The sequence below is a fragment of the Spironucleus salmonicida genome, chromosome 5 (assembly GCF_000497125.1).
Source record: "Spironucleus salmonicida strain ATCC 50377 chromosome 5, whole genome shotgun sequence".
Classification (NCBI taxonomy): domain Eukaryota; phylum Fornicata; order Diplomonadida; family Hexamitidae; genus Spironucleus; species Spironucleus salmonicida.
Window position 1 is genome coordinate 1,457,682 of NC_090600.1, and position 14,275 is coordinate 1,471,956.

The following is a 14,275-nucleotide window of genomic DNA, read 5'->3' on the forward strand; positions in this document are numbered from 1 at the left end:
TTTACCACATTTTACAATAATAATTATATAAATATAATAATAAATCAAATATCAATATCAACAAGTTCTACCATACTCCCTTTTTCTAATAACTTCATAGAAATATCATTCGGCTAAACAGTCTAAATGAACTCATTATTTATATATACATCACAGAACTAACTTGTCAATACAAGTTTTAGAACAGACTAAAAATATTTACTACCTAGCTTGAATTCCTAGCCTCCGATTAAAAATATACTTTCTCCACCTAAAAATTATAAACCTATCATAGTTAAAGTTTTTTCTTTTACTTGGTTATTAGAATAAATCAATATTTTTGGTTTTTAACTTGTTTTACCATGCTTAAATCCTGGCTATATCTTGCACACTATTTATTTTGTTGTCTAAAAAATAAGCTAATCATCATCCTCATCCTTCTTAAAAAGCTTATTTAAGAAATTTTATTTCACAAGCTCAACTTTTGCTTGTTTTTAGTCATATGAAAATTCATCATCATTATCAGACCCTTTCTCTTAAATATCATCTTCAAAATATGATTGCGGATTTTGCTCTTGAATAAATTCAAAATTTTTACTAAAGTGAAAGTCTTCCATATGGCAAACCACAGGTGGAACTATACATTCAACACTATGTCCTTTTTAGAAGAATTTTTGCTAATTATTTTTGGTAATTGGATTGTTCTTTAACAGTAAACTCTAGTTAAAACCAATAGCAGCAAATAATGTGCCTGTTAATATTGTTTTTCCACGTATTGTAAAAGTATACTGCCACACACCTGGGATATCTAAACTAACCATAACGGAGTAAATCTAGCCCTAAAACTTCCCTGCAAATTATTTTCTGAACATGTTCTTTATTTCAATATTATCGATATTTTAACCACTACACTTAAATTACGAATTGTCGATTTGCTGAGCAGTATTAATCCCCACAAGTTAAAATCCGTTAGAGGTTTATGTAGAGAGTGGCGAAAATTTTGGAAAAATAACTTAACCTGATTTATTAATAAGTTATAATTCTATTTCATAAGAAAATCCTTGAATTTACGCTTGATCACTAACAATTTTATTCGAAAATGTCTTAATATTCATTACAAAGAGACCCAGACATTCTTAGTTAACTGGTAGTACTTGAGGATGGACAAAATAATATTCTGAATTTATAATTGATGGAACAAATGGGTAAACTGACTTCAGTGCAGTTTTTAGGCTGTCGATATGCTCTACTGAGATCTAGTTAAACATATCCTGAGTATTATGCTCAATCATTTAAGCATCAGATTCTGACTGACAAGTGTTATGATTTTATTGTTAATGTGGCTTAGCTAGAGAAATTTCATCAAAACTATTGTTCTATTACATTTGATTTTAATAAAATTAAGTATGATAATTATAATATAAAATAATTATCTGCATATGAATATCAACAAAAATAAACTATTATTATCGTTATAATATAACTAAAAGGCATTTTAGTAAATTGAATGGGAAGTTCAGAGTCTAAACGTGGAAACCCTATTCCAGATAAGTACAAGACCTTCTAGGAGTTAGAATAAGCACTAAGAAACGCCGGCATCGAGTCCCTGCAGTGTGCTTTTTTCTTTGATTTTTCAAAGTCTAATACATGGACGGGGCAAAATACATACTAAGGAAGATCACTGCACGATACAACGTTTTCTAACCCTTATATTCATGCAATGGATGTTATGGCGCCTCTTATTCCTCGTTTTGACGATGACGGTATAATCCCAGCATTCAGATTCGGCTGCATGGATACAAAGGATAAAATTGTTACTCCATTACTTTTCCCTTAGGTTTAAGATCCTCATTTCTCTGGAATTGATGCTCTAAAGCAAGCATATATTTAGATATGTTAATCGGTAGTGATGTCTGGTCCAACCACATTTGCTCCTTCAGTCGAGCAGGCAATATAAATTTCTGCTGCTTACAAGCACTAATAGCAACTTTTTGTTATCCTTATAACGGATGGTGATGTCTCTGATCTAGAGAGAGATAAGCAAGCTTTTATTTAGGCTTCAAATTACCCTATTTCATTTTGCGCACTAGGCTTCGGAGATGGTCCATTTACTAAAATGTAATTTTTTGATGACATGAAAGGTCGCAAATTCGATAACTTCTAGTTTGTTAATTTTACTAAAATAGAATGCGAAAGCCGGCGCACGGAAAATCCAGAACTTATTCTAGCCACTAAATTGATGCAAGAGTTGCCTGCATAATTTGAATAGATGAAATAGATAGGTATCATTTGAAAAAATCTTGCAGTGATGGTATTTATTTAGCGGTTGATATCAATTACATAATTTACTTTAGTGCGCGCTCAATTATGAACTATTATATTATAATATTTATTTTTATTTCTTAAGCAAAACGTAGACTTTTTACAAAATGTTAATCTTATTATGTTAAGTACAACCTATATTTTATATCCCAAGTAGCCTCCTAGTTATTAATTTACATATATAAACTAGCCAGTAAGATGAATCATTTTATAGTGTATCGTATAATAATTAAAACGTCACGTTTCGTTCTTTTTAACAAGCCTAATAACACATAAGTGATAATTTTCCCGAGCAATTTTGTTGGAAAGACTGCTAGCAATCTTAAATAATAATAAATGCTCCAATACATGATATGTAATTATTTGTTAAATCAATTTATACTATTTGGGATTTAAACTTAAATTACGACATTATTTACTAAGAGAATGAATAAAGAAGTATTTAAGTAAAATCAATGTAAAAGTAATATTGTGATAATTTTAACTAATGCAAGTAAAAATTAAGTTATCTGATAGAAGTATTAAAAAAGGAAAAAACAATTATGTAAGTCAATGATAGTGAAAGGTTATGGATAATATAACTAACTGGATAAAATAATATGGTTTTTGAGAGACTGATATAAAATTATGATTATTTCTACTTCTGCAAAGATTAATAAGGGCTTTGTTCAATATAGAATAACGGAATTATTTTATAAAACTCAAATAATACTACCTATAAATTAAATTAAAAAAATATATCAGATCTCAAAAATAGTATATAATCTCCATTACAAGTTGAAAGATCAATGTCGTAATTTGTTTAGAAATTTATAGATAGAATGTAAGAATAATATGCAATCGAGAAAAAGAAAAATTATGCTTAAATTAATGGCTGGTTTTTCTTTTATTGGATTCTTATTATGATAGGTTTCAGCTTAGCAATCATTGTGACATTAAAAAATTAACTAAAGTGATAATATTCAATCATCAAATTTTTCCTCAGAACTACTTTCAGCAATGTTTTATTCCGTTTACTATCTCAATTCATTTATTCCACTTATTTATTACATAGGAGTTAACGAAATTTATTATGAATCAACTTATAAAATTTGAGTCTGCTCAGCATATTAAGAATCTTTCTAATCTTGTTCTAATTAATCTTCATCTTCTTCAAACTCTTCCTGGATCTCCACTATTCCTTTGATGTATCCAATTTTTATTTCTTCAATTTCTAGTTTATCATTTATCTCCCTATACAAATATACTGTTAGGCTTTTGTTTTTAAATAAAATAACGGCAAAACCAGGGACCTAATCAACACCAGTCAAGCTACCTGATTTAACAATCACCAAATCACCAAATCTTTCAACACCTAATTATCCACTAGTACACAGAACGTGGCATCGATGTTGTTTTGCAAAGTAAGATAACTATTTTATATCATTCTATGGCACCATAGAGAAACCATTTGTTACCGTGATATTTAAGCCTTAAAATGCTCGAGAGTCGTATGGTAGAGATGAAAAGTCGTCTGCTGGACCTTAGCAATACAATAAATTGTCTGAAATATCTTTTAATATAGATATAGATTCTTAAGATGTAAAATTACCAGTACAGACAGCTGCTTGTACGTTACTTTTTGAAAGTTTAGAGCTGATTGTATCAGACAATGATGCAGCACGTGAAGGAATAAACAGATCACCTGTGACTAAAATAGTAGTCATTTGATTTATAATGATTTATGATATTATTGTATTAATAGAATAATATTATCAATATATTATTAAAATAAATAATATTATTATATCATTTAATAAGTTAATTTTTTAATGATTATCATATTTTAGTTTTATTAAAATTACACAAATGAAAAGATAAATCAATATAGATATAAAAAACAAATCATCATCTTGTATCTCTGCAAATTAAGTAAACTTTTTAGCCATATTTAAATTTGCTTACTTACTCAACATCACATGTCAATACAAGTAGTAAACCACCAAATGATATACTTAAATTGACATTATTATCTTTTAACTGAACAAATTCAAAAACGGTTCCACACATAGCATAATTTACATCAGGAATAGCTTTTTGAATTAAAAATTCCCCACCATAAGCCTTATCTGAAGCCTTTAACGTTTTAGTATCATCAACACGTAGTTCACAGCAAACAGAAAGGTTGGTGGATGCATCAATATTACAAATTTGAGGGAATAATTTATCATGAACATCTAAAATAGCTGTAGAGGTAGAAGATTCCATTTCAACTCTAGTTATACAGTCATACTCTTTGCTACAATCAATCACATTTTTCACTGTAAATTTTGCTGTAAAAAGAGTCTTCTCCATGAATGAAGTGAAAAATAAAATAATTATTATAATTATATAATTTAATCATTAAAGTTTAAATATTAATTTTGATATTTATATATAATAATTGTAAACGTGAGAAAATTATTAATTATATTTGAGTTATTGACCAACTCATTAAGGCATTTTTATTATACTAGTTAATTTTTACGATTTCATCTTTCCTAGCTATATTTATCGGCTAAAATATTCTAGTATCGTGGCTATGTTTTAGAATACATATTTCGTTTTTATTAATAGTTTGCTTATTTATTTATATCACCAACTTTAAATATCTTTATGATACATAGTATATGCCTTTAAAATTTTATCTTTTCTGATTTTCTATCTTGCCGCATACAATAAAATATACATGCAGCTAATTAAAAACAAACAAGCAAAGTAATATTTATATAAAATCACTTACGTTTTAAAATAAGTTTTATTATATATTAATAACAATGTTAATTTGTTATAAATAAGCTAAATGTATTTATAATATAGAATATGATAAGTAAAATATGCATTATATAAACATATTAGAAACGAAAAAACTATTTTCATTCTTCGTTAAAACTCATGAAAATACCAAACGATGTATCTTCATGATAAATATCTTTAGATACTATTAGTTATGTAGCTGTCTCCGGTGCAATGTTGATAGATTTACCTTTTTCTCGACGTTTTATAGTTTAATGATAATGCACTACACACTATTTCTTGGTCCGCGTCGGTACTTAGTTTGCTACTCTAGTCCAATTTATCCACGATATATCAACAGTTGATAATGCATTCATAAGTTATGTAGTTTCACTTGAAGTCCAATTCTCTTGTTTCATCTTATGGAACGGGAATCTATAAAATGCATAAATTATCTCTAATTAAAGTATATATTAAAAATAGGAAATTGACGTATACCACAACAAACTCCACTTCTAATATTATATAATAGTACACACTTATTACTATATTAAACTTTTCAAGATTAATTTTACACAACGTATACAATACCATAAGAATTATCACAAAGCTTTCCAGATATCTTTGAACATGAGAACATCATCATCCCTAATTTCCTGAATATCCATAGAAATAGCATCCGTAAAATTGTCATTGTCTATTTCTTATTCAGCACTTATATCTCTTGGTTCAAGAAGAATTTCCATTAATGTCATTCCCAAAAAATGTTAGATATTATCTTCATATTCTATAAGAATTACACTCAAAAATTCTTAAAACTCTATCTCTTTTATGTATAGTTAGTATTCTAAAAGCTCCAATATACATAGTTTGGCTATAGAAATTCGCTATGGTATGAAACCAGTTATCTTACTTAGATGTAGTAACTTTACGTCTAAACCATACATATCACATGCAATACTATAACAGCATGCTAAAATCAAAGGTTTTGATGATTTTCTATTATTTAGTGTCTTAAGAACATTTTAAGTATATAGCAAAGCTAAGATTAAGGAAATTCTTTAGTTGATTAAACTAGAAAAACAGCAGGTAAAATCAAGAAATTCATTATCATCTGAAATCATTTATACATTATTAACTATAAATTCTGCAAATTTTCTTGTCGGCATGCATTTAATAATATCCAGTTGTCGGAATAAGACTGGATTTAATTAGTCTTCTTCTGTGTAATATGACATTTATTAATTTGTTAGAGTAGAGTAGTTTAGCCAAAATGAAATATATAAATTATTATGTTATAATAAACATATATATTGTAATTATGTTTATAAGTATTAAAATATATTAATTTATTATGTATATTAATAAATGCAAAGATTATCAGAGTCTATGGATATATTGTTAAAGGCATTCTTATAAACAGACTTTGGTGGTGAGTTAACTCCAGTACTATCAAAATATGAAGAGTCGTTTTAGAGATAATAGCGAGAAGAATTTGCAATAGATTTTTATCCGACTTTATATTCAGAATTTTTACCAATAATGGTTATTGATTAACCAGTATAGTAATATTATCCGCCTGTGAATATTAAATAAAATCTTAGTTTATAAAATAAACTTAAAGTTTAAAGGCCTTAATCTCATAAATCGAAAGTTATTAAAAAATTTACATAAGTAGAGTTTAAGCTAAACGAGAGCGAATTAGATGAAGGCTAAAATTATCCAATGTATCCTTCTATGACTTAACAAAAAAACTATATGCCATTAAATCGAATATAGATGAAAAATACGTTACCACTACCATTAGTTTAACCAGATAGATAGTTGGAAAAGTCGACAAATTACGATGTAGAATTCGATTTTGATGAAATAGAAGCAGGTACAATTTTTCTTTAGAAATTCTGTAAAATGTATTTTATAAAATGTAATTACCATAAATAAAAATAATCTGCTTTGTTTATTTAACGATTATTCAAAGTATTTAATTAAAGAAATTAATTTTTAAAAATTTTATATGATAAAACAGCCGAAAATTAGGAACAAGGTATACTATCGTAACAAAATGGGTGTAAAACAGTTATGTAAATAAGCTCTGAAATAAAAATACGCAATACAGCATGTTAAAAATTTTTTACTGAAATTTTTGCATATACTATTCCTAAAAATTAATTTTTCTTCCCAATTGAAATGTCAGACTTGTATTCTGTATTTTGGGAAAATAAATTTGAAAAATAAATTATTTCCTCCCTCAATATAAGCGAAAGTAAGCCTGAGCTTGAACCAGTAAGTAATGTATTAAAATTAAAATTTAATTTTCATGTAGATCCACTTATAGACTATTTCTTAGTTTTATCTCCAACAGTTGATGCTTTTAGGGAAAGTTATAGATCTACTGACGTTTCACCAGTTTTAAGTACCTTATCTTTAGCATCTGGTTCAATGGCAGGTTCTTTAGTAATATTATGCCGTAATGAAGTAAAAATAGCATACCCGCAATAACTACTACATATTACTGCACCAATTTGTATTATCAATGTACTTGAGGAGTATGATAATATTTAAAATTTAAGTTTAAATGAAGTTGATACACTGTAATTATTTTTGAGCAATGAAAAAGCTTAAACTAAATTTCGTAAATTTAAAAATACTTTATTTCTTTAAAGAAAGAACTTCAAAAATAGATATGTGTAATTAGGTATGTTGACATCAAATTTTTATACCTTTAATCCGATTATATAATAAAAATAAATTAAAATTTTTTCAGAAAAGTTTAAAATTCCATTGTTGTTTAATGATCCCATCTAAACTAATTCGCTATATCTTGAAATATAAGATTACTTAGCTTAAAATTCAGAATTTTTTAAACAGATTGAGATAAATGATTCTGATTAATTATAATAAAATGAATAACGAGTGCTTGTTAGAGGCCATGGATTCCCAGATTTATTATAACTTTCACATTCTTCTATAGATTCGTATTTAGTATAAGTTAAAAAGGTTACTAAAATTTCAAGAGAAATGAGTTCATAGCTACCAACAGGAAAAAAATCAAAACGTGTTCTGACAATGTCTGGACTTAGAGCAAGAGTAGCATCAAAGGATTAATAAAAAGCAATACAGTAATCTGAGCCAGATAGAGATATATAAATTGAAGTTTATGATGGTGACTTTTTTATTGATGAACAATCAGTAGAAAGTATCAAAATAATGGGTGATTTACCGGTAACTAATTTTAACAATGAAGAACTTAATACTATAATAACTATACAAATGAAGGCTTTACTCCCAATCAAAGATGTGGATCTGATTGATGATAATATTAATGAAAGAGTTACAAAGCATATACTTAATAAAATTTCATATGATTAACTTACCATTAGAAACCCATAAAATTATAGACTAATGTCATTAAATATGGAACTTTTTAAATATAAAATACGTCAAGAAATTATTACTCAAAAAACAATTGAAAAACAGATATTTGGTAAGAAAGAGACAGCCATTATTAATTTTAAGAGTCTTGATTAGTTTTAACCTCATGTTCCTGATTAATTTGAAAATGAAATTTATGAGTAAGTTGAAGAAATTATAGAAGAAAAACTGTCTTATACGTCATCATTGGTTATTTTTATTGAGAATAATAATAACTCTGATATTTTAATTACATATATAACATCTTCTTAAGATATTATTGAGCGTAAACACTCTATTCCATTTAGATCTCATGGTTGGGTTTTTCCTGCCCCTATTTCTATTTTTAGTGATTTAAAAGCTGCTGCAATTCCAATAATAAATTTGCTTGTTAAAGATAATTTTTGTGGATATGCTACTATATAATTTTTAGTAGGTCCAAAAATTGAGCCTTTTAATGTATTATTTGGTATAAATTAACATTTGTTGTAATTTTTAAGCATTTAAAAGATATGCAGTCTTAGATTTGATTAAATAACTGGTATGATATAATAACTTGATAAATTTGGAGTTTCAACTAAAAATATAGATTAAAAAAGTATTTTATGTATTGATATTTGTCATGAGTTAATTAGAAGAAGTAATATTTAACAACTTAAAAATCTAGTTTTAAGTAAATTTGCATTTGATAATATTGATAAAATAGGATGGTTATATGATTGGGCAGATGATATTTTTGCTATAAATGTAGGAAACAATCTTGATATATAGAAATAGGAGGCTAATAATCTTGTTAAAACTGTTTTAAAAGTTTTACATGCCTAATTTTCAAATGCTGTAACAAGTATTAGTTAAGGTGTAGATAGGTTCAAATAAATGAGTTACCAGTAGATACGAAATGTAGAAATGGGTAGTAACTGTATTGGTATATTGAAGAGTTTAGAAATTAGTAATAATAAAAAGTGAGAGTATTTTATGTTAATATATGTATTTCATCATGGAATTTATTTTACAAATGAGTTTTACCTAGTTTATTATGTTATAGTTTAAGTTAAAATATATATTAATTAGTGTTTCCATTCAAATGGTAATTGCAAGTTTTTTAGTAGATTAAAATTACAACATGAGTGATTAGGTTGGTGTTTTATAATGCAGCTGAGGAACCAATTCAAATGTAATTAATATAACTAATTTTATACAAATATTATATTTTAGTAATATTGTTTATATATTAAAAATTAATAATCAAAGTTAGGGAGAAACAAATATTAAATTTTAAATATATAATTTTTATAGTTACCCTTTCATTTTCATTCCTCCATTCCATTAAGACTATGTCAGAAACTAAAGTAGAGGGAAACCAGCATTTAGATCCAGTAACTGGAGAATATGTTTCTAAAAACGAGCTTAAAAAACGTTAGAAATAAAGAGATAAAGAATCAGATAAAGCATCTAAGCTAGCTAAGCTAGATGAGCTAGCTTAACTATCTAACCTACCTAAGCCATCTGCGGAGTAAAGCTTCTAATAAACTTCTGTAGCTTATTATGAATCTAGAATAGCCGAAATTAATGAACTAAAGAAGAATAATGTATATTCTGATGTATATCCTTATCCTTATAAGATTCATATTACAAGGTCTATTAAAAGTTTCCGTGATGAATTTTCTCCTCTTATTATTGAGAATAATAAATCTTTAGACAAAAATATTGAATCAATTTCTGGACGTGTGTTAAGTTTCCGTAAATCTGGCTAATCTCTTGCTTTTTTAGTTATTGAAGAGGAAGGTTTCTAGATTTAAGTTTATTGTAATAAGGATGAATGCGAATTAATTCTTTCATAAAAATAAAATTACACTACACAGCTTAAACCTAATTTGAATACTCTTACTATGGAAAATATTAAAAAATCTACCAATTATGGAGCTCTTACAGGTACCGCCTCTGATTATTTCAAGCAGCTTGATTCAATTAAACGTGGTGATATAATTGCTGTTACAGGTATACCTATGCGTACTAAAACTGGTGAATTATCTATTCGTCCAGCTTCTATAAATCTCCTAGCTCCTTGTTTAAGAATGCTGCCTAAATAAAACTAAAGTATCTCTGATATTGAGTATCGTTATAATAACAGATCAGTAGATCTTTTTATGAATAAGAAGTCATAAACCATAGTTAAAAGAATCAAATTTATTCAGTATATTAAAAACTTCTTTATTAATAAATATGAGTTTTTAGAAGTTGAGACACCGATTCTGCATTAAGTTAAGGGCGGTGCAAATGCTAAGCCTTTCATTACTTTTTATAATGATTTAGGTTAAGATGTTTTCTTGAGAATTGCTCCTGAACTCTATCTAAAATAATTAGTTATTGGTGGAATTAATCGTGTTTTTGAAATGAACAGAAATTTCCGTAATGAATCTATTGATAATACTCATTTACCTGAATTCACTATGGTTGAAAGCTATTGTGCCTACTGGGATCTGTATGATTAAATGGAGTTCGTAGAGGATTTACTTTCCAGCCTAGCAAAGTATGCTAATATCACATTCAATGGTGAAAGTGATAATGTTTCCAACCCAAATCTATACTTAATCAAGTATCGCGATTATAATGGTAAGGATTATAACATTGATTTCAGACCTCCTTTTGTTAGGCATGACATCATGTCATCTTTAACTGATATTATCTCTAAGAAGATTGGTGAATAAGTTAAAATTCCTAAACCATACGGCTCTGATGAATGTAACAAGTATTTATAAACTCTTGTTTTCGATAAGTTACATAAATAACATAAGATTTTATCATCATCAGACCTCCCAACTGCCCCTTTCACTACATCTCGTTTAATTGATTTCCTTGTTGGGGAATTCCTAGAAAAATTAACACATAATCCTATGTTCTTGCTCCACCATCCTACAATTATGTCTCCTTTAGCTAAACCTCATCGTGACGATCCAGAAATTACCGAACGTTTTGAGGTTTTCTGTGGTATGTTTGAACTTTGCAATGCTTATACAGAATTAAACGACTCTCAAATATAGAAAGAAAATTTCGAATCTCAGCTTAAAGACAAAACTGCGGGTGATGATGAAGCCTGTGATGTTGATGATAAATTCATTAAGGCAATGGAACATGGCATGGTATGTTAGTCAGGTCTTGGTATTGGAATTGACCGCCTTATGATGCTTATGTGTGGTGAAGCCTCTATCAGGGAATGCATAGCTTTCCCTCTTTTAAGATAGCAAAAATGATCACTCTTGTTTACACTTTTTAGCCAAAATTCGCCCTTACTCAAACAGATAGTTAAGTTGTTCATCATTTGCCTTACACTTGAATTAAAAACCACCTTTGTCATAAACTTCACATTTGCAGTTTTCAAGCTAAAGAACTATCTCGTTTAGTGCCTTCCAATTCCAGCCTCCGTTAACAAATCCGTATGCAAGTTTTCCCTTAAGAAGTGTGAGACCACGCAAATAACCTAAAGCTCCGTCGATAAGTGGCATCATTCCACTATTGAACGTTGGAGATGCCACACAAATTCCTGCTGCATCATAGGAATGGAGGGCGATTTGAGTGAGGTTTGTGGCTTTGACATTAGCTAATACAACTTAGAAATTCATGCTTCTAACTCCTTCTGCAAAAGATTTAACTGCTTTTGCTGTGTTTCCATACATTGTGTCATAAATAATCAAAATTTTATCTTTTATATGCGTTCTATTCGCATATGCATTATACTCTTCTAACGGATATTTTATAAACTCATTACGCCAAGATAGCCCATGTGCTGTTAAAAGATATGAAACTTTGAGGTTTTTCAATGAATCTATACATTTACGAATAGGTCCTGGAAATGGTCCTAAAATGTTAGCTATGTATTCACGCAATAAGTGCATAACTCGAGTTAACGGGAGTTCATCCGCCCATCGGTCACACGATGCTATATGTTAACCAAACCCATCATTTGTGAATATAATTTCGTCGTATGCTGAATATGTCCACATAGATTCTGGCCAATGTAACATTGTTTAAGGAATGAATTTTAATATTCTTTTACCTATTACTAATTCTGAACGTGCATCAATTATCTGAAAATCTTAATGTTAAATTGTTGGATACATTTTAATGAGGTAATCTTTACATTTCTAATTACAAACTATTGTTGCATTTTAAAGATAAGGTACTAAAATAGGAAGTGCAGATGTATGATCACCTTCTGCATGATTAATAACAAGATATTTTATAGCATCTAATGGAACTATTTATTCAATACGTGTAATTTATTCCATGCTAAAAGGAGCTTTCACCGAATCAATAATTGTAGGAAACTAATCTAAAATTAAGTATGAGTTATATGACGAACCCTCTGCAGTATCATAACCATGAAATTTACGTACCGACCAGTCTGTAGCTCCTACAAAATAAATATCTGGAAGCATTTAGTTTGTTGAAGTCTTCATTTAAACGAATACAAAATAAACAATTAATACTAAAATATATAATAATAATAATAATAATAAAAGTCAACCCATGAAACTATCTACTTAGAACTTCCAAACACCATTATTTGGATCATATTCTATCAATCTACCGCCATTTTTACCAGTAATTTCAGAAATATTTCTAGTATAATCCGCCACATCAGCACCTGGTGGACATTAAATTCCATATAAAGTAACTTCTGCAGGAACGTTGAGTTAGTATCCTGTTTGCTAAGTGAAAGTCAGATTGCATAACTTCCAGTCAATAGAAACTACAGTGTCAACATTGACATTTGTTAGATTGACCGGATATAGAAATCTGAGACTACCAACTAACTAATTATTCTCATATTTGTAAACAGCGAAATTCTGAACCTACTAAAGTTATTAATCTGTATAAAGTTGCAACTATTAAATACTCGGGAAAGTGGTGTAATTAGAACACAGTGGTGCCCTAGGGTTGATGAAGTCTACATGTTGTTACATAATGTTTACTTAGTGAACGCCAATCTAACCAAAATTCTAGTTAGCCTTATCTACGTGGAAATCAGATTAAAAAGCAGAATTTTATAGCTATGTTACCTAAGAATGGTCAATTTACGACATGAAAGTAGGTGCAGCAATCTCCTGTGACTTCTGCTGCAACAGTGCTGATTGAAGCGAATCCAGAAGCTTTTTAGAATTAGGTGAGTTGGGAGGTTGTTGTTATTATTATTACTATAACTGGCTTCCCGTCATGTCCTAACGCATTTTCTCAAGCAAAGTTCCAGTACGCAATGAGCGTGAGTTATCAAGAGCTGTTTACAAAAGATTTAGTTAGTCAATAGAAGTAATGCCAGGAGGAGGTTACAACACTTAATTTGGTTACTAAGTACCAAAAGGGTTTGGAGGCTGGCCAAATGATGTTTGGGATTGTGTACCAAAAGGTTGCTAGGTCTATCCGAAAGAGGGAATAATTGATTGCTAAGGTTAACCCCAGGCAGCTGTAGCTGGTTGCTATTGGGCCCCCCAACCTTACTATTGTTATTGTTGCTATTGTGCAAGAAATTGAGGGCAAGTGCGTTAGATGTAGAATTCTGACAGAGAGAATACTTATGAGTTGTAAAGATTTTATTGTGGTTATGGTACCTACGGTACCATTGCTTGAGGTTAAGCCATGTTATTTAAATTATTTCTGAACATTCGAAATTTTAAGTTATATTATAATTTATATAATATTTAATGTAATAAAAATGAAAAGGTAAATATTTCCAGTATAGGTTTAAAAATCTGTTATTGGTAACTAGGATTAGGCAAGTTCAAATATATAATCTAATGTGAAATTAGCTCCT

General features: G+C 28.7%; 11 protein-coding genes across 11 annotated transcripts; 4 read left to right on the forward strand and 7 right to left on the reverse strand. All coding sequences in view use genetic code 6, as the record gives it.

The window, feature by feature from the left end:
- Nucleotides 1-44: 44 nt before the first annotated feature.
- SS50377_25437 (uncharacterized protein) lies at nucleotides 45-1,364 on the reverse strand (the record flags this gene model as incomplete). Its single annotated transcript, XM_067909269.1, has 1 exon — nucleotides 45-1,364. The coding sequence occupies one exon, from the start codon at nucleotides 1,362-1,364 to the stop codon at nucleotides 45-47; it is 1,320 nt and encodes a 439-aa protein (XP_067764090.1).
- A 122-nt stretch (nucleotides 1,365-1,486) lies between these two features.
- On the forward strand, nucleotides 1,487-2,272 carry SS50377_25438 (Copine I; the record flags this gene model as incomplete). The annotated part of the gene is made up of 1 exon (XM_067909270.1): nucleotides 1,487-2,272. The coding sequence occupies one exon, from the start codon at nucleotides 1,487-1,489 to the stop codon at nucleotides 2,270-2,272; it is 786 nt and encodes a 261-aa protein (XP_067764091.1).
- Nucleotides 2,273-2,408: 136 nt separating this feature from the next.
- SS50377_25439 (uncharacterized protein) lies at nucleotides 2,409-3,257 on the forward strand (the record flags this gene model as incomplete). The annotated part of the gene is made up of 1 exon (XM_067909271.1): nucleotides 2,409-3,257. One exon carries the CDS (start codon nucleotides 2,409-2,411, stop codon nucleotides 3,255-3,257), a length of 849 nt encoding a protein of 282 aa, XP_067764092.1.
- Nucleotides 3,258-3,263: 6 nt separating this feature from the next.
- Nucleotides 3,264-4,007, reverse strand: SS50377_25440 (Vacuolar protein sorting 29; the record flags this gene model as incomplete). The annotated part of the gene is made up of 1 exon (XM_067909272.1): nucleotides 3,264-4,007. The coding sequence occupies one exon, from the start codon at nucleotides 4,005-4,007 to the stop codon at nucleotides 3,264-3,266; it is 744 nt and encodes a 247-aa protein (XP_067764093.1).
- A 181-nt stretch (nucleotides 4,008-4,188) lies between these two features.
- Nucleotides 4,189-4,635, reverse strand: SS50377_25441 (RNA polymerase II subunit Rpb8; the record flags this gene model as incomplete). The annotated part of the gene is made up of 1 exon (XM_067909273.1): nucleotides 4,189-4,635. The coding sequence occupies one exon, from the start codon at nucleotides 4,633-4,635 to the stop codon at nucleotides 4,189-4,191; it is 447 nt and encodes a 148-aa protein (XP_067764094.1).
- Nucleotides 4,636-5,195: 560 nt separating this feature from the next.
- SS50377_25442 (Myb-like DNA-binding domain-containing protein) lies at nucleotides 5,196-5,474 on the reverse strand (the record flags this gene model as incomplete). Its single annotated transcript, XM_067909274.1, has 1 exon — nucleotides 5,196-5,474. One exon carries the CDS (start codon nucleotides 5,472-5,474, stop codon nucleotides 5,196-5,198), a length of 279 nt encoding a protein of 92 aa, XP_067764095.1.
- Nucleotides 5,475-5,657: 183 nt separating this feature from the next.
- SS50377_25443 (uncharacterized protein) lies at nucleotides 5,658-6,293 on the reverse strand (the record flags this gene model as incomplete). The annotated part of the gene is made up of 1 exon (XM_067909275.1): nucleotides 5,658-6,293. One exon carries the CDS (start codon nucleotides 6,291-6,293, stop codon nucleotides 5,658-5,660), a length of 636 nt encoding a protein of 211 aa, XP_067764096.1.
- A 130-nt stretch (nucleotides 6,294-6,423) lies between these two features.
- On the forward strand, nucleotides 6,424-9,432 carry SS50377_25444 (uncharacterized protein; the record flags this gene model as incomplete). The annotated part of the gene is made up of 1 exon (XM_067909276.1): nucleotides 6,424-9,432. One exon carries the CDS (start codon nucleotides 6,424-6,426, stop codon nucleotides 9,430-9,432), a length of 3,009 nt encoding a protein of 1,002 aa, XP_067764097.1.
- A 368-nt stretch (nucleotides 9,433-9,800) lies between these two features.
- Nucleotides 9,801-11,717, forward strand: SS50377_25445 (Lysyl-tRNA synthetase; the record flags this gene model as incomplete). The annotated part of the gene is made up of 1 exon (XM_067909277.1): nucleotides 9,801-11,717. One exon carries the CDS (start codon nucleotides 9,801-9,803, stop codon nucleotides 11,715-11,717), a length of 1,917 nt encoding a protein of 638 aa, XP_067764098.1.
- Nucleotides 11,718-12,902, reverse strand: SS50377_25446 (A-type flavoprotein; the record flags this gene model as incomplete). The annotated part of the gene is made up of 1 exon (XM_067909278.1): nucleotides 11,718-12,902. One exon carries the CDS (start codon nucleotides 12,900-12,902, stop codon nucleotides 11,718-11,720), a length of 1,185 nt encoding a protein of 394 aa, XP_067764099.1.
- An 84-nt stretch (nucleotides 12,903-12,986) lies between these two features.
- SS50377_25447 (Nucleoporin autopeptidase) lies at nucleotides 12,987-14,102 on the reverse strand (the record flags this gene model as incomplete). Its single annotated transcript, XM_067909279.1, has 1 exon — nucleotides 12,987-14,102. The coding sequence occupies one exon, from the start codon at nucleotides 14,100-14,102 to the stop codon at nucleotides 12,987-12,989; it is 1,116 nt and encodes a 371-aa protein (XP_067764100.1).
- Between the last annotated feature and the right edge of the window lie 173 nt (nucleotides 14,103-14,275).